This window comes from Nannospalax galili, unplaced genomic scaffold (assembly GCF_000622305.1).
Source record: "Nannospalax galili isolate Female #2095 unplaced genomic scaffold, S.galili_v1.0 scaffold180, whole genome shotgun sequence".
Taxonomy (NCBI): domain Eukaryota; kingdom Metazoa; phylum Chordata; class Mammalia; order Rodentia; family Spalacidae; genus Nannospalax; species Nannospalax galili.
The window spans coordinates 3,915,560-3,934,392 of record NW_008348199.1 but is presented as its reverse complement, the minus strand read 5'-3'; the positions used below and the strand labels follow the sequence as shown (position 1 = coordinate 3,934,392).

The following is an 18,833-nucleotide window of genomic DNA, read 5'->3' as shown; positions in this document are numbered from 1 at the left end:
TCTGAAAACCACCAGGCCAAGTTGTCATCCTGGTAGACAGGAGCTCTGTATGAAACTGAGAGGTAGCAGACTTGCTATGAGCAGGGAATGGGTCTGAATCCTGGCCTCCCATGACTTCCTGGGGAGCCTGCCTCAGTTTCCCCATCCATACAACACAGACTCTGCCTCTGCCTACTGCTATGTCCCTCTTCCTCCATTCTAGGTAAAGAAAAATGTGGAACAGGAAGCTGCTGTATATCTATCTGGTTAAGATAGCTGCCCGGTCCTGTTGCAGCAGGACTGCCTTGTCCCCCATCTCAGATCTGGAAACCCTGTCAGGGATACAAGGCCACTCCGTTCCCAAACCTTCCTGAGCTGGAGAGGAGAGGGAGAAGTACCAGGTAGCTAGATGACTAGAGAGCAAGGAGGAAAGATCTGGGAGCTGGGTCCTGCATTTCCTGAGAAAGTTCTGGCTGGGGTGGTACCAACCTTGGACAGCTCCAAGGCGAAGAGCCACAAATGAGAAAGGATTCAGTAAGTACTATATTTGCTGCTTCTACAAGCCTCGCTGCTTTATTTTCAGGACCCCAAGGCTGCCTTGGAACATCCACACTCTCGGCAGCTATTGGTGCACATTTATAGCTCCCATGTCCTGGGTCACAGGGCCCAGGCCAGCCTTTAGAATAAGTGCTAGGGGCCAATCATGGTCACTGGAACGTTGTGAGCTATGGTACTCTCTCTCCTGAGGGCACTTAGGAAAATGGGGGCAGGAATCCTAGTTGGGATACTGTAGGGTTTTCTGGGAAAATAGGCCTCAGGGTGCTCTTTGCTTTAAATGTCTGGAGTTCTGTCCCAGATGCTTCCTAAACAAACTAAAGTCTCAGGGAAATGACTGGTCCTTAGACACTCTAGGATGCTACCCCTGTAACCAGTTCAGATTAGCTACCATGGGACGAGGACAAAGGTGAAAGATAGCCATACTGGCCCTCAGCAGGGTTTGCCAGTAGCTTGGACAAAATACCTGACAAAAGCAACTTAAGGAGGGAAAGGCTTTCTCTGGCTCCCAGTTTGTGGGTGCAGTCCGCTGTGGCAGGGGAGACATGGTGGCAGGAGCTAGAGCAGCTGGCCACATTGTGTCCATAATCAGGCAGCAGAGACATGAATGCTGGTGCTCTGCTTGCGTTCTCCTTTTTATTCTCAGTCTCTGACGCCAGCCCATGGGATGGTGCTACCCACACTGAGGGTGAGTCTTCCCATCTCAATTAACCCAATCTAGAAACTCCCTCACAGACAGGCCTAGAGATTTGTCTCCTAGGTGACTGTAGAGCCTGTCAAGTTGACAATGTTAACCATCATAGTGGGGGACTATAGGTTGGCAAGGGTCACACCTCCCAGAGTCAGACAATCTGGGGCAGCTTTCTCTGAGTAGAATAGAAAATAAGGCCAGAGTGGGAGGGATGGGGCCAGAGTCGCACTATGTAGTGGCACAGCAATGTTAAAGTGGTTTCTTTTTCTCAGCACCCTGTCCATGGACCCAAGGTTGATGCCTCTCCTTAGGCACTCCTGTACCCAATCCCTGGGCTCTTTCAAACTGGCCAGAGAGATGCCTCACTGTGCAAGGAACCTGGACATCAGCATCTCTGATGGGTTAGGGAATTAGACCAATTCCCTAACTGAGCAGCTTGTGAGGCAGTCCCCTCCTGGGCTCCTATCGAGCCTCCTAGGGAAACGTCCAGCATCTGACAGCTAACCCTGGGTTCTAATCCTGACATATTCCTTCCTGCCTCCCAGCTTTCTCCATCACTTTGGGGCATCATATAAGAAGTTAGGTAGCATATATGATGATGCTGGATGAGCAGTTTGCCACTGCTGTGTGGCAGGTGGAGGAGTCTGAAGTGAGGGCTTCCAGGAGTCCTGCCCTTCCCCCACCCATGCGGCCTACACTGTCATCTCTCAGCAATCCACTTTGGCCCCTCCTGCCAGATGCCAGGATCTGAGTATAAGCTTTGTCATTGATTTGGGCAGAAAAGTTGGGGTGGGGGTAGACTGGGGTAACGGCAAGGATGGCTGTCAGTCTCTGAGGTTCAACATATCAGTCCTTCCACTGGGGTCCAGTGGTCAGGTAAGGATAAGTAGGGGATTGAGGCTGCCCCTGGGGAGGCTATAGAGATCTTATTACAGCCTGGTGATATCACTGGGATGTTTTAGTTCAGAGATAGTAAAATGGCTTCCTTTACAGTAGGACTCCACCTGGGTTGTGAACGGGGTTTGAGACTCCCTTCCTAGCGGGGCACAGCACAGAGCTGGTACGGAGATGGGGTTGTCAGTGCGCCAAAAACCCCATGGTCACTGGGCCTGGGATGTCCAGCAGGCACTGAGAAGCTAAATCTCTGCAGGAGACAGGTGAAGAAGAGGAAGAGCTCCATGCGGGCCAGCGGCTCCCCAAGGCATGCGCGGCGGCCTGTTGGGGGAAGCAGAGGTCAGTCAGTCTGGGGCCTGGCTTCACCCTCCAAGCTACCCTGGATGGGGACAGGGAGCCAGGTCTTTCCACAGGCACCTGCTGAGAACGGCATGAAGGCCTCAGGCTTCACAAAGCGGCCCTGGGCGTCCAGGAAGTGCTCAGGATGGAATTGGAGGGGTTTCTCCCAGGTACTCTCATCCTTCAGAGCCGAGGACAGGTTGGTGATGAGTATCGTGCCCTGGAAGGAGACACATGGTATGAACATGGACTGGGATGGGGGCACCAAGACCCTGACACCAAGTTCCCATGCACAGCATCTACCTGCACACACCTGGACCTTTTCCTACAACCTCAGCCCTAAAAGCTTTTCAGCACCCTCTTGGATGCTATGACAGAGACAAGTGACACAGGCGCACGACACTGCCTCCTGTACTTGTGACACAGGCGCACGACACTGCCTACTGCCTCCTGTACTTGTGACACAGGCGCACGACACTGCCTCCTGTACTTGTGACACAGGCGCACGACACTGCCTACTGCCTCCTGTACTTGTGACACAGGCGCACGACACTGCCTCCTGTACTTGTGACACAGGCGCACGACACTGCCTACTGCCTCCTGTACTTGTGACACAGGCGCACGACACTGCCTCCTGTACTTGTGACACAGGCGCACGACACTGCCTACTGCCTCCTGTACTTGTGACACAGGCGCACGACACTGCCTCCTGTACTTGTGACACAGGCGCACGACACTGCCTACTGCCTCCTGTACTTGTGACACAGGCGCACGACACTGCCTCCTGTACTTGTGACACAGGCGCACGACACTGCCTACTGCCTCCTGTACTTGTGACACAGGCGCACGACACTGCCTCCTGTACTTGTGACACAGGCGCACGACACTGCCTACTGCCTCCTGTACTTGTGACACAGGCGCACGACACTGCCTCCTGTACTTGTGACACAGGCGCACGACACTGCCTACTGCCTCCTGTACTTGTGACACAGGCGCACGACACTGCCTACTGCCTCCTGTACTTGTGACACAGGCGCACGACACTGCCTCCTGTACTTGTGACACAGGCGCACGACACTGCCTCCTGTACTTGTGACACAGGCGCACGACACTGCCTCCTGTACTTGTGACACAGGCGCACGACACTGCCTCCTGTACTTGTGACACAGGCGCACGACACTGCCTCCTGTACTTGTGACACAGGCGCACGACACTGCCTCCTGTACTTGTGACACAGGCGCACGACACTGCCTACTGCCTCCTGTACTTGTGACACAGGCGCACGACACTGCCTCCTGTACTTGTGACACAGGCGCACGACACTGCCTCCTGTATTTGTGACACAGGCGCACGACACTGCCGCCTACCTTATGCAGTGGCTGCTATCACCTTAGCCATGTTTTTTGTCTGCCTAGTATGTAGTGAGGGGTTCTGGTGCACAGCGCTAACTTGCTACTACTCTGCTTCCTACACTCACTCAGCCTGGGAAGTTGGTACCTTGGCATTCAGAATTGAGTTGCCTAAATTCCAGTCCTCCCTAACTGGGTAGTGACTATGCTGAAGCCATTAGCTGACTGGTGGCACTGACTGGGCATTGGAGGGCCCCACTCCTACCTTAGGGATAAGGAAGCCCTGCACTTCAATATCACGAGATGTCTTGTGAGGCACACCAAATGGAACAATGTCACTAAAGCGCTGCACCTCATGAATCACAGCGTTGGTGAAGGGCATGCGGGCCTGGTCTGCCATCTCTGGATGCCGCACCTGCCCTATGACTTCATCAATCTCCTGTTGGACGCAGCCTGGAGAGAAAACATCCCCTCAGCAAAGCAGTCCTAGGACATTTCATCCCAACCCTCTCTTACCTCTGTGTTAAGGGCTGTGTCCACATGAACAGGACATTGTGCTTGTTGGAGCTTGGGTTAGAGTGCTAGAAGCCACAAGTATTCCAAGCAAGCTTGGGGAATGTGCCTCTGCCTTTTCTCCCTTACCCTCCCAGCCTCAGCCATGCTCACGCTGCACATCTGGGTGCAGGATCATGAGCAGCAGGGCCCAGGACAGCGTGGTGGAGGTGGTCACCATCCCTGCAGTGAACAGGTCCGACACCACCAGGCGCAGATTTACATCGTTAAAGCTGCTCTCAGGGTTCCCCTTGGCCTGAGCCGGGGAGAGAGGGAGGGCTCAGTGGAGAGAAGGGGCAAACCCATAATAACCTCCCACTGACTCCAGGCAGCACAGGTGCTGGGCCACTGGGTGATACCCAGGCCCCATCCTGCCTGGATGCACAACTCACAGGACCACACCCACAGCCTCTTGCCCAGGACCTTGCAGTTGCCAGTCACCTTCTCCACTTCAGCCAGGAAGGCATCAGTCAGGTCTCTGGGTGGTTGGTCAGGGTCCCAGGTCATCTTGTGCTCAGTCACCAGCTCATCCAGAGTGACCATGAAGGCCTTCTTCCCAGAGAAGACCTTATCCACCAGCCCTGGGATGCGCAGGAACATTGGGAACACATTCAGGAACTGTGACAAAAGAGGACCTGGGTCCTTCCTGTGTTCAGTGTTCACCTGGGAACAGTCTCAGGTACCAGTTTATTCTAGGGTAGACCTAGGTCCTCCTTCACCTGCCTCACCTCGATGGAGACATAGCCCCTAAGTGCCACCCCAATCTTTCTCTTGGCCCTGGGCTGCCTGAAGGGTTATTCTACCACGGGAATTTCAGATTTGAGTGGCTTCCATGTAGAGGAGCACAGACTCTCTTTCTGGAGCCCTAGATCTGGGTTGACAGCTCCCTCCTGTTACTAAGGTTTGTCCTGCTCTAGGCCTTTCCGCCCACAGGGACTCTGTAGAATGTCCTCTCTGTTAGCCCTGCACGCAGATCCTCTTCCTGGGAGGCCTCGCTGCATGCAGTTATCTGGGTATAGAAACCCCAGAGCCCCACACCATGGGCAGGAAGCCAGATTCCTCCTCCAGAGTGTCCTTCAACAAGTCCAATAGCCTGATGAGACGGGGATCATCATACTCGAAGCGGCGGGCATAGAGGAGGGATGCAATCACATTACACACTGCTTTGTCCAATAAGGTGTTGGGGCTGAAAGGGTGCCCTGGGGAGCAGAGATGCCAGTCAGGGTGCTGCCCTTGTCTCGTCCCCATCTGTACCCCCAATCTATCACCTACCAGCATAGTCGGTGAGGACAGCACAGAGGCAGCCGGCCTCCTCAGTCACCCACTGCTCCAGTGACGTCTTGCCCAGGCCAAAATGACGCAAGGTGGACACGGAGAAGCGCCGTTGCTCACGCCAGGCAGGCCCATAGTGTGCTAGGATCACACCTGGAGGCAGGTGGTCACTTGGGCCTGAGAACTGGTCCTCCACGCCCCCCCCACCCATAGTCTCCTGTCTCCACTATAGAATCCCTTTTCCATCCTCCTTAGCCACCAACTTTTGCTGTCTTTTTTCTGAGCCTGCATTTTGCAGCTGCCCCCTATTAGGTCCTGAATTGTCTACAATCCCTGAACCCCCTCCGGTCCCCATTATCTCCCTGCTTCACTTTCGGCCACTATCTGCATTTGCCTTGAGAATGTGGTCCAAAGCCCAAGTGTTCCACCGTGTGCATTGGTGGTCGGTCAGCAGTGTCCTCATTGTAGTTCACCAGCACCTCACGCAGTGCTGCTGGACCGTTTAGCACAACCACAGGCTCAAAGGCCAGCTGTAGGCTGAACAAGTCCCCGAAGCGGCACCGCAGCTGTAGGCAGAGGGTCAGTGCATTACTGGCAAGCCTGAATTCCTGGTCTTAGCTATACTGTGTAGGACTTGGCAGGGGAGGCCCAGTAGTGAGTCCATGCAGGGATGAACTCTGGTATTTGGCTGGGGAATCACTTTGGACTCAATCACTCTGTTATGGCCTTGCTAGTGTCATAAATTTGCAATAGGTCCCATTAGCACCGTGTATAGATGAGGAAACTCAGGCTCACAGGTGAGCAGTGAGACCCAGAACCATGAATAGCAAAAGATTTAAAGCAGTCACTGCACCTCAACTGTGATTTTCTGATCGAAGCACTGTTCAATATCAGGAACCCCCCCTCCCATATCCTTAAAGCCTTTCCCTCTGACTGAATGAGAAGGGATGTGAGACTTACATGACTTTATTCTTTTTAAAAATGTTTAGTTTTTAGAGAGTTGCTATGTATCTTAGGGTGGCTTGGATTTTATAACCCACCTGCCTCGGTCCCCCAGTTGCAGGCATGCTGGAATTTTGATGTGCCCACCTGTACCCCTACATTTCTTCTGTGTGTTCAACTGGATCTCAAACTGACTGCTAGGTCCCGTTCCACCTCCCGGCCTTTGCTCTTGGAAAGTCCAGAGTGTCAGGTCTTGTGGTGCTCTCCCCAGGAAGCCTCTTCTTTTCTCCCGTGGGCCCAGCTCCCTGTCCAGCATGTAGCTTCACTACCATCTACTGTGTTCTGCTGGGGGCGGGTCACCATGACCTCTCCTGCTCTCCAACAACTGCTTTACCTTTTGGAATCCTGCTGGCATGTTCTGAAAGTTTATTTGCAGCAGGTTACCCAGCACAGGTAGTGGCACAGGGCCTGGGGGGTAGCGGGCAGTCCAGCGCTGGCGCCGGTGCATCAGGTCTACCAGCAGCAAGAAGATGGCCATGAATATGCCCGCAGTCCACAGTCCGTCCCCAGTCAGCAGCCCCATGTCTACCTTGCTTCTCTGTGAATGTCTCTCCGTTCTCATTCCAGCCAGCTAGGACCAAGAAGTACAGCATTATCACACTCTGGGCACTCAACCAGCCTGTGCTGCTGTATAAAGGGGCTGAGGTGGCCCTTTGTCTCCTGCCTTAAACAAATCAAGCTGTTGACTGTGCAGACTGAGTGTACGGGGGGGTGGGGGGTAGGACAGGCAGGGGCAAGGGCAGCCTTACAGGTCCCTGCCCACCCTGTTCTCCTTGGGTGCTTATTCAGAGAAAGGGGCCAGAGGTCTGGGACCTCTGAGCTCTACATGAGCTGTGTGTACTGCTTGTGCTAGGCTGGGTACTAGGGCTCCATGGGCAGATGACAGGTGGATGTCCACTTAGGCACATGATCAAGAGGAGGCACAGAAAGGCCATGACAGCAGAGCTTTGAAAACAGGATATTGTCTCAAGCTGGAATAAAACTTTAATGGAGGCTTCATTGGAGGACTTTGCTGGCAGGGAGTGAGGGCCTGCCTGGCACTGCAGGCCACTAGGCGGTGAGGCCTAGTGCCATTGGAACGGCCTTTGCAGGTGAGTAAGGAACACTGGGAGGAAGCTAGTGGCTGATCAATGGTGTTGGTGCACCAGGCGCACCAGGAGCAAGTAATAATCAAGGACAGGCAACAGATAACTATGTATCCTTGGTCAGCGGCCCACCCCCCTGGCTGCCTCACTGACTCTGGGCTCGTAGGGGCACAGGATGACAGCCTTCAACCTTCCAGGTGCCTGGCACCACATAGGACATGTATCACACTCTGGGTACTTTAAACATCTAAAGGAGCAGAGGCTACCCTTTGTCTTTTTTGAGTCAACCTGCTGTGTAGCCAGAAGGTGCTAGACAAGGGCATCGACACAGGCCCTTGCCTCTCGCTTTCTTCAGGTACTGCACAAGTAGGGAGGTGAAGTGACAGAACTGCTCCATTTTTCTATCTCCTACTGAGGTCAGTTTAAGCTCCTCATAAAACCATAGTCTGGAGTGAGTGTGGTGGCTTACATCTGTGACTAGCACTTGGGACCCTGAAGCAGGAAGACTACCACGAGGTTGAGGCCAGCCTGGGCTGCAGAGTGGGACCCCGTCTCAAAACAAAATGTAAAAATAAAAACCATGGTCTGAACTGACCCTGCCTCCCACCTCTTCCTATTGGCTCACAGCCCTTCAAATTTTAACTTAAAAAATTTTATGTCTGAGTGTTTTGCCTTCATGTATGTAAGTGCACCACAAGCTGTCTGGTGTTCTTGGAGGCCAGAGGAAGGCATAGGAGCCCCTGGAAGTGGAGTTAAGGATGGTTGTGAGCTGCCACGAGGGTACTGGGACCTGGACCCTACTCCTCTGAAAGAACAGCAAATGTTCTTAAACTGCTGTGGCTCACAGCCCTTAATATTGCACAATCTCTCCCCAGCACAAGTTGTCCTCTGACCTCCACATGCACATGTACGTAAATAATTTGTTTTTTTTTGAGACAGCTGTCCTAAACTCTATGTAGACCAAGCTGGCCTCGATCTCACAGAGATCTGCCTGCCTCTTCCTCCCGAGTGTTGGGATTAAAGGTGTACACTACCACACCTGGCACAAATTATATTTATATATTGTTTATATTATATATTGTTTATATAGTGGAGATTTATTAGATTGGCTTGATCATCTAACATGTTTTAACTGACTACTCACTGGTTAGCCCTGGAACAAACAACTTCAGGCCAAAAATAAACTTTTCACTCTCCCACCCCTCCTCCTCCCTCAAATTGTGTAAGAAGAGAGGACCACCCCCCCATGTGGTCCTGATCTCACCTCAGAGCTCTCCCAATGCTGCTGTCTTTCCGTTATGGCATTAATAACTCAAGGGATCTCATACCTAAAACAGTCTGACTCAGTGTCCCCCTTGAACCCCTATCTCCTGATTGGCTGGTTCCTCCAGTGGGCGGGGCTGACATGAGCGGGAAGTAGGAAGGGAACCTGGGAGCCATCTGGGGATGGAAGCCAGGGGCCACCGGTAGAGTGTGATGGTGTAGGAAACTCGCAGCCAGCACAGCAACTCAAAGACAGAATGGACTGACTCCTTGTGGACCTGGGGCAAGATCGCTGGCCCCGGAGGTGTGAGCGAATGCTATGGGGGGGGGGCGCTATGGGCGTGGCACGGTCTGAGAAGGCGGGCTCTGAGTCATGGCGGCGCTGGGCTAGGCAGGCACTGGGTACTCATTCCTTTGTAAGTTAATAAACTTGCATAAAATATATGGTTTGTCTGATCACGCAGGAGACCCAGAGACAATTCGGGCCACAACCCCAAACCCCAAATCTTTCCCTTCACCTCAGATTGCCCAGCCAGAAGGGAACTCACTGAAACACCTAATCACATACATGCCACTCATACATTCCCACACATTTACCCATGTGCACGACACACACTAACACACCCATCAAAAGCTCATTGAGATGGCACTGACACAGTTCAGGCACACATTCACATACACAGACATATCCCAGTCAGATGTATGTATGTGCACATAGCAACAAGCACCCTGCTTCTGCTACCCAGGATTGCTTTTTTTATTTGGAGGCAGTTCCTAGTGAGGCTCATGGATCCATATGACTGATCCCAGCAAGTTAAATCTGGGTGTCAGAAAGCAACAGCTGGTGGGACTCCGAAGATTCTTCTAAAAACTAGCCAATTCTATAGGGACACTGTTATCCCTGCTTCTAAGGCTGGTGATTAGAAACTAGATGCTGGGGCTGGAGAGATGGCTCAGGAGTTAAGAGTACTTGCTGCTCTTGCAGAAGACCCAGGATTGGTTTCTAACACCCACATGGCAGCTAACGACTGTAATGCCAGCTCCCTCTTCTGGTCTCCACAGGTATTGCACACATGTGATGCATTTACATACATGCAGGCAAAACACACATAAAAATAAAAAAATTAGAAAACAAGATCCTAATGTTATTGATGATCCTTTGCTCACGATGAGTTGTTTCTTGCTGCTTCCAAGTTTCTGTCTTTTGATAACCGAATTATAGTGTGTGCAGGTGTAGATCTGTTGGAGGTTATCCCACTGGGAGTTTTTTTTTTTTTTTTGTCTTTTTGAAACAGTGTCTCCCTGTATCTCCAGCTCTCCTGGAACTCACTGGGTAAACCAGTGAGTGTAGTAATGGCTGTAGACTCACTATGTAGAGGGACACTGTTTTCCCTGGCCTTGAACTCACAGAGATCTGCCTGCCTCTGCCTCCCAAGTGCTGGGACTACAGGCGTGTGCCACCACACCCGGTGTGTTAGTTACTTTTATCATTTCTGTGACAAAACTCCTGTCAAGAAATGACTTAAGGGAAGCAGAGTTTATTGGGGCTCGTGATTTGGGAGTGCAGTCCATGATAGGAAAAGCACGAGGGTGGGGGCTCCTTAAGGTGGTGCTGGCAGGAGTGTAAAATCGCCGGTCGTACCGCGTCCCAGTTAGGCGGAGATGAATGCTGAAGCCCAGCTTGCTTTCTCTTTTTTCTCTTTGTTAAGTGTGGGACCCCAGCCCATGGGATGGCGCCACCAATATTCAGCCCATGGAGTGGTATCGTTAACATTCTCTCCTGTTAAACCTCTCTGGAAACTCCCTCACAGAAACATCCACAGATGTGTATCCTAAGAGATTATAAATGAGGTCAAGTTGAACTTTAAATTAACCGTCACAAGACTCCTCATTTCTTTCATGTATCTATTAATGTTTCATCAAATTATCACCCATAACTTCTTTTTTATTTTTTAATATTTTATTTATTTTTATGTATGCATGTATTGCCTGCATGTAGGTAAGTGCACCTGTGTCGTGCAATGGCCGTGGAAGACAGAAGAGGCTGTTGGATCCCCTGGAACTGGAGTTATGGACAGTTGTTAGCTGCCATGTAGGTGCTAGGATTCGAATCAGGGTCTTCTGCAAGAACAGTCAGGGTTCTTAACCGCTGAGCCATTTCTCCAGACCCACACCCATAACTTCTTAAAACATTCCTTCTAGACCTTTATTTTCAACTGGGACCTCCATTGGTGTAAGTTACTATACTCAAAGGTTTCTGAATTGCTTTTCTTCTTTTCATTCTTTCTTTTCCTTAGAGACTCCTAGTTGACCTGTCTCCTGGCTTACTGATCCTTGCTTCTGCTTATATCTGTTCTTGAAACCCTGAAGTGATTTTTTATTTCAATTGTCTTTTTAACTACAGAATTGCTTTTGGTCCCTGTTCTTAGTTTCTGGCTCATTATTTACATTTGTGAATCCTTTGTTATTATTTTTCATATGTGCTTTCTTTTTAGCTCTTTGAATATATTTCAGTGAGCCAATTTAAAGTCGTTGTCCAGTTTCCTCAACATCAGGGAGAGCTGTTCTTGTTGTTTATTTTCCTGTGTATGGATTCCTGTCTCGTTCTGGTTCCTTTGCATGGCTCAAATTTTTTTAACTGAGCATCTCAAACACCATAATGTGGTTACTCTAGAAACAAGATACCCTTTTGTGCTACTTAGGTTTTTGTTTCTGTGACAAATAGAGAAAAATTTAAAAGAATGATAGATTTATTTTGGGCACTGGAGAGACGACTTGGGTTAAGAGCACTGGCTGCTCTTGCAGAGGACCTGGGTTTGGTTCCCAGCACCTACATGGTAGCTAACAACTATCCATAACTCCCGTTCCAGGGGATCTGATGCCCTTTTCTGACCTTTGTAGGCATTGCATGCATGTGGTCTGCTTAGATACAGGTAGGAAAAATATACATATAAAATAAAAAAAGATTTATTTTGGTTCATGGATTCAGAGGTCTCATTCCACAGTCAACTTGTTCCATTGCTGTGGGACTCTGGTGAGACAGAACTTCATGGAAGGAGTAGGTCAGGAAGCAGCCAACCTCCGTAATCCAGACTGATCATTATTACCAGTCAGTGAGGGCTGGAGGCTGACCTGCAGCAACCACACCCATTCCAGTGGCAGGGGAGTTTCAGTAGATGCAGATTGATGTTTGTAAAGGGCCTGGGGCCTTATAAGGGTGGAAGGCCCTGTTTGCAGAACAGGAATCCCTTTATGGCTGAGGGTTGTATGTTCCAGGGCTAGAGTTTGAAAAAGGGGTAATAATGCTCTGATAAGGCCCAGCAGCCGAAGTGATGGTTTATGACGGGTCAGGAGTTTTTGTGCAGTCTCCCTTTATGCCACATGCATGTGGTACACACGCATACACTCAGGCATGCACACACATACACATAAAATAAATGCTCAAAATTGTTATTTAAAAGACCATGTGCCGGGGCAAAGTTGCTTACCTCATGACAGCCAGGAAAAAGAGAGGGAGAGGGAGGGGGAGCGGGAGGGGGAGAGGGAGGGAGAGGGAGAGAGGAGAGATAAAAGATATAACTCCAGTGACCTATTTTTTCTAATTTTGTCCTACCACCTCCTAATAGTCCATCCAGCTATGAGCTCATCAATGGATTAGTCCATTGATTAGACTGGAGCCCCCATGCTCCAATTATTTCTTAATAGTACCACCACCCAGGGAACAAGCCTTCAGTGCAAGAGCCTTTTGGGAGGTTACTTCATGTCCAAACTTTCTCTGGCTAGAGTGATGCTCTTGTTTCATTGTTCAGTGGCTTTTCTGAGCTCTTTCTGCAAAGTCTCCATTCTGTCCCTGTTTTGTATGGTTGCTCTAGTGTTTCTCTCATGATTGGTCAGATTCCCACAATTGCTGGAACCAACCTCTGAGTGCTTGCTGAGGGGCTCTGTGTCCTTAGGAGCACACCCCAACACTCAGCAAGGTGCCTTACAACCTCAGTTTTCAGTTCTTGTTTGTACAGATCTCAAGGTCAGAAGAACTTGGAGCACACAGCCCCCGACACAGGTGCACAGGCTTGCAGTTCCCTGCAAGTAGGTCAGACCTTTTGAAGTCCCTATGGGCAACTTATGCCTTTGAAGTTTTTGGCTTGTGTGATTTCCCTAACTGTTACCACAGCTCATAGGCAGCTCTGATTTTCAACTATGTCTCTGATCACTTCCAGTAGACTCTCTGGGGAGATTCACTTTGTGTTAGTGGCACCCTCAGGATGAGCTCCTCAGACAGGGGAGTCCTGACTGTGCAGAGGCTCGGGTGACTCTCCAGCAGCTCCCTCAGCGACCACAGGGGCTTCCTGTGGACGCACGCTGTTTGGGCTTTTCTTTGCTTTGAAAAGGCTGCTGCTGGCCTACAGCATGAGGTGCAGGACTACAGCAGGTTAAAAGGCCACAAGGCTGGCTGTTCTTGCCAAGACTCAGCCATTTTTCTGGAATACTTTTTATTTTTTGAGACAGGGTCTCCCTGTAGCCCCAGCTGGCCTGGAACTCACTATGTAGACCAGGCTGGCCTGGAACTCATAGAGATCTGCCTGCCTCTGTATCCTAAGTGCTGGGATTAAAGGCGTGCACCACCACACCTGGCTATATCCACAATTCTTAAAGTCTGATGATTCTTTTGACAGTTTTATGTATATCTGCTGTTATGACAAACTTGGAATGGTGCCATTTTCCCTGATATTACAGCTCAGAAGAATGTATTAGTGAATTTCAAGTGAAGAGGAAAACTGAAATTATTAAGGAAGAAAATGAAAATTAATTGAGGAAAAAAAAAAACCAAACAAACCCAGAGCAATTAGAGAAAATAGCCTCTGCTTATCAGCCCCTGCTGGCTTAAGAAAACAAATCCTGGTTACCTGGAAAAGCAGCCCTCCTACTGGCTTGAGAGAACAGGTATATAATCTTCACTTTTGTTAACATGCTTTCTCAGTTGGAATTTCAACCTATGGATCATAAAATAATCAGAGGTCCATAGGCTGGAGACCCATGCATGGTTCACAGTCATATAAGCTGAAATGCCATGTGACCCTGACACCCACCAATGTCATAGTGGTTCTGAAATGATGCTAAGTTGGCTATCTATACTGAAAAGGACAGTTGCTGATTGCTCAGGCTTTGGAGATCACTCCCCTGGGCCTACTCCCTGCAGGGTCGGAAATAAAGCTGTGACTTCCCACTGTCCCTGGGTGTCTGATTTGAAAGCCTCAGTACCTGAAACAGTTTTTCCTATTACACAAGTATCCAATATTTAAGCAAAATGAAAAACAATAAAGAAAAATAAGTAGACCCTGAAGAGCCATCAGGTGTACCCATTTCTATCAGGTTCAGAGGGAGAGAAAGAGAAAGAAAAATATACAAATAATGGCCAAAATGGCCACAAAGCTGATGGGAAACATTATGCACATCGAAGAAGCTTAAGGTCTCCAAGCAGGGTACTCAGGAAGCCTTCGCAGACACACTGCATGGTAAGCACCACACCAAAAGAGAGAACACAGGTATGATTTTGCTCAGCCAGTAAGCATCAAGTACCACGATGTGTTAGGTACTTTGCTAGGCACTAAAACTGGGACATCTGCCTTGATAGCGCTTACTTACACTCTGCTGCAGGTAGTGGTGGGGTGCTGTAAAACATGTCATCTTGCTATAAAATACGTATCAAATCTAATTCGATGTATGCTGTGAAGAGATGAAAGAATGAGAAGGGAGAGCTGCGTGATTCTGACCAGGGGAGGTGCACTGAGCAGGGAACACAGTGGAGTAGGTCTGAAGGAGGCGGGAACATGAGCCATGTGCGGAGTGCGGAGAGAAGGCTCAGGCAGAGAGAAATGCATCGTGGTGAGCAGCTCCAGACTGCTGGGGCCATGGTTGAACAGAGTGGGTGCTGGAGAGTGGGGGGCACTGGAAGCAGGGAGGAGGTGAGAGGAGGGAGTAATCTCTCTCCTGATTTGACTCGAACTGGGAACTTTGGGAGGGCTTGAGAAAGCGGGTGGGGGGGGCATGATTCTCCATTTCTGGACTCTGCCTGCTGTGTTGATGTGGGATCCCTGAAGTTCTCAGAGTGACTTGGTGATGTCCAGAGGTGGAGACTTCTGGCCACTACCTGCAGCAGGTATAGTTGCTTATGGTCAGTTCAGATGGGCCATAGGGAAATGGGTCACCTTGTGGCCATTGTCCAGGTAAAGCACAGAAATACAGATGTAATGAATGTGAGATTCAGTGCACTGGGGTCAGAAATGAAGACCTGATGTGGGAGGAGACAGAATGCCTGGAAACCCAGAGAGCTGGGGTGGGCACCCGAGGCTTCTCTCCTGAGCAGGGCAGGGTTCTTAACACCAGAGGCTGAGACACGGAGTGTGCGTGCGTGTGTGCGTGCGTGCGTGTGTGTGTGTGTGTTGTTTCAGAGTGCTGGAGACTGAGCTCAGGGCCTCCCATGCTGGGCAAGAGCTCTACCACTACTTCCTATCCTGGAAGAAAGTTTTATATAGTGAAGCACCAAGATCCAAGCTCCTCTCTGTCCTCTGTTCTCTGTTACTGCCTGCTTGAAAAGACTTAGTAGGCTCACTCTTTACTTCAGGCAGTCTTTCACTGGCCCTTCTGGGGCTGTCAATTTCCTTTTGGTCCTTGCTTGTGGGCACCTCCTGAGAAGCCCAGTCACCCTTGAGAGGACTTTTACAAGACATTCAGCAAAACTCAGCAGGGGTCAAATGAGACTCAGACAGAAGGGGTCACAGCTTAGAGCAGGGAGGTCTGCAGACTGGGTGTGCAAAGCTTCAGGGTCCTTCAGGAGGAATGACAGAAAACTGTCGGTTCAGGATAACAAACACTCAGAGTATAGGAAATTAGAAAGTCATGATCAGGGGCCTACTGCCCAGCCAGACCTACAGCACACGGATGTCAGGGACACTATTTGGGGCCAGTTTTTCCACACAGTAAAGCAGCACGTGAAATATGGTGAACCAGCGGCATGGCCTGGCTGCCCTCCCCATCCCATAGTCCTATATCATGTTACCACTCCCTACTTGCCAACTGCATGGCCAAAAGTCAGTCCAGACTACCGTCATTCTCCTGAACTTTGACCAGTTGGCAAATCATATTTAATTTCATGGCATAAAAACTCTCAGGATCACTGTCTCACTAACTCAAATTTCCAAGTTTAGGGAGAAATATTTGGGCTTTGCTTAGTGACCCAGCCCCACCACCGTCCATTCCAGTCCTAAGAGAATGCAGTCCATATTTCTCTGAACCATCTGTGCATAGCTGCGGGTCAGTGAGTTGGGGCTTTTGTTTGTTTGGATGAAAGTTGTATGCCACCTTGCCCAGCTTCAGTGATTTTTACTGTTAACTTCTGGGTCTTTCTACATAACTCCTAACCCAAAAGTTCATTACCCACAATCCCTACACCAGAATAGAGCAGCAACCCAGATGCGTTCCACTGGCCTTTTATGAAAGAGCTTTTGTTTATGGGCAAAGACCCAAACAGGAAAGAACAAGCTTCTTGAATCCCCACCAACATCACGGAGTAGAAACCACAGTGCAATGCGGTCAGCTCGTCGCCCTGCCCCCCGTCCCCCCTCGGCCTCTCTTGTTTCAAGGCTGCTCCAGTATTTTGGCGACCTTGAATCACACAGAAACTCTGGTGCTTCCTTAGCTTGGAGAATCCTGTCTGTGCTGCTCCCTCTTTGGATGACGAATAAGACATGGTCCTGTAGGTACAGCACTCATAAGAAGGCCCCTCTCCACACAAAGCTCATTCTGTCCTCACATCCCAACTGCTAGGCTCAGTTCTCGACTCAGTTCCCTCTTCCTGAAGGAGAAAAGGCTAGACTCTCCTGAAACCTGGCTCCAGGCACCCCTTGCGTCTATCTGTTCTGGCCTTTTTTTCTCCTTGAAGGAAAAATTCAAACATAGACACTAGTTCTGGATTCAGAGGGAATCAGCATTTATTGAGTAGATTACATCAAACATACAGTTATTACCAAACACTCATGACACCTCACTGCAGTAGCAGTGCCTGGTGCTGTATCAATGGACAGACCAAGTAGGGGGCTCATAGCACCCACAAATCAGGGATCCTAAAATGATGAGAAGTGTTTCTGAGAAACTGATCCAATATTACCAAGATGTACAACTGCATCCATGAATTTGTTCTTTGTACATTATTTGCACATTCCATGTCTCTGTTGTGGGGATCGGGCTAGACCATGGACAGATGTTTAAGTACAGCTCTTCCCCGATCCCACAGACCCATCCTGCAGAGAAACATCCAGACCCTTCAGAGCCTCACAGCTGGAAGTAGACAGTGTCCATACTCAGGGCTGGATCCACATGCAGCTCATACCTGCAATCAGCACTTGGGGCCTATGGCAGGAGGACTGCAAGGAGTTTGAGGCCAGCCTGGGCTACAGTGTGAGGATCTGTCTCAAAATCAATCCAAATCACTGGAAAGAAAGCAAATACCTAGTCCTCCTGCTACTGAACAGTAAGACTCTGATGAGACATGCTTGACAATTTTGAGGGGATGTACCAATGTCTGCCACTGACTGACATGCACAAACAAAAATAGGGTGAGCTGCTGGGTGGAGAGAGCCATGAGCATGTAGCATAAAGTATGAATCGTGCATTCTAGCTGGTCTGTGGGTGCTTGCTGTAAAGTTCCTTGCATGCTTACTCTAGAATTCTTTCAATTTTCCCCCAGTTAGATGCGGGTGGGGTCCTGTAAGACGGCCAGTGACTGAGAGAGCATTCTGGTTGTGGAGAGTGCGCCCAGAGATATCCCCCCCGCCACCGCCCAGTCACTTTGCTCCCCATCTGACCTCCTGTCAACTTAGGTCAGCCCCGGGGGGCAAGAGGCAGGCCCAGGAGGCCGCGGCACTGCAGGACTCAATGAGGCTGTGCAATCCATGGAAAACTAGAGTCTCACAAAAAGTGCTCACTAGGAGACTGAGGTCTTCTGCCTGAGGAAGGCCTAGAATGACTAGGAGCATGTTGCACATATGCAGGGTCCCCCTCCTAACTTTCCCGACCCCTAGGGGTGCGCCCCAGGATGTGCTCTTTAATGAGGCCAGGGTGGTCTTGTCAATCTCAGGCTCTCCCTGGGACAAACCGGCTCAGTCCAGCTTCTCTCCAAGGGTCAGAGGCCCTAGGGCTCCTCTCTGCCAAGCTCAGGAAGGCGGAAGCCCAGCGTGGGAGGAGCAGGAGGAGCTCCCTGTGGCCAGGGCAGAACCAGGGTCAGGGCCAAGGGCAGCCAGGGCTCCGGGATCTCACATGCACTCGCTCCCCCTTTCCCTGGAGGAAACACAGGTTCATCCCCTCCTCCCTGCAGCCCTCCACGACAGACGAGGTTCCTGAAGGACACCCATGGTACCTGTGCAGCCGAGGGCTGGGAAGAGGGCGGTCTGCAGCTGGCAGAGTGAGCTAGGAGGTGGGGCAGGCCTTCTGGGGGTCAGTTCTGGGGAGAAGAGAAGGAGTCTGAAGGAGGAGGGCTCTGAGGAGAGGAGGGTGTGGAGAAGAGGCCAAGGCCTGCCCAATAGGGCATCGGCTCTGAGAGGTCAGGGTCCAGTTCTGCAGGCTGAGTGCCCAGAGCCCTCTGGGACTTGTAGTCCAGCCCAACTGCCCAGCTTCCCCGGACTTGTATTTAGCCTGTGCTCCCAAAGGGGCTTGCAGCGGCCCATGGGTGGGCCTTGGGGACAGGCTGACACAGAGAACTGCAGTGAGAATTTAAAAGTAGCAGAGAGAAGTATTCATCCCATGCACTCAAGGAAACCAGATGAGATTAAGTTATTTCTGGTCAGAGACCTGGAGACA

At 50.4% G+C, this 18,833-nt stretch overlaps 1 protein-coding gene across 2 annotated transcripts; it reads right to left on the bottom strand.

Annotated features, from left to right (window-relative positions):
- Nucleotides 1-2,165: 2,165 nt before the first annotated feature.
- On the bottom strand, nt 2,166-18,501 carry LOC103743455 (cytochrome P450 2D4). 2 transcript variants are annotated; one of them, XM_017801043.2, is made up of 10 exons: nt 18,394-18,501; nt 6,968-7,204; nt 6,026-6,197; nt 5,632-5,784; nt 5,398-5,558; nt 4,801-4,977; nt 4,474-4,615; nt 4,073-4,260; nt 2,537-2,678; nt 2,166-2,440 (listed from the first exon to the last, which is right to left on the bottom strand). In XM_017801043.2, the coding sequence occupies exons 2-10, from the start codon at nt 7,193-7,195 to the stop codon at nt 2,262-2,264; spliced, it is 1,542 nt and encodes a 513-aa protein (XP_017656532.2). In that variant the 5' UTR covers nt 7,196-7,204; nt 18,394-18,501; the 3' UTR covers nt 2,166-2,261. The 2 variants fall into 2 exon arrangements, with proteins under 2 accessions (XP_017656532.2, XP_017656533.2); XM_017801044.2 differs by having other exon boundaries at nt 4,160-4,260.
- Between the last annotated feature and the right edge of the window lie 332 nt (nt 18,502-18,833).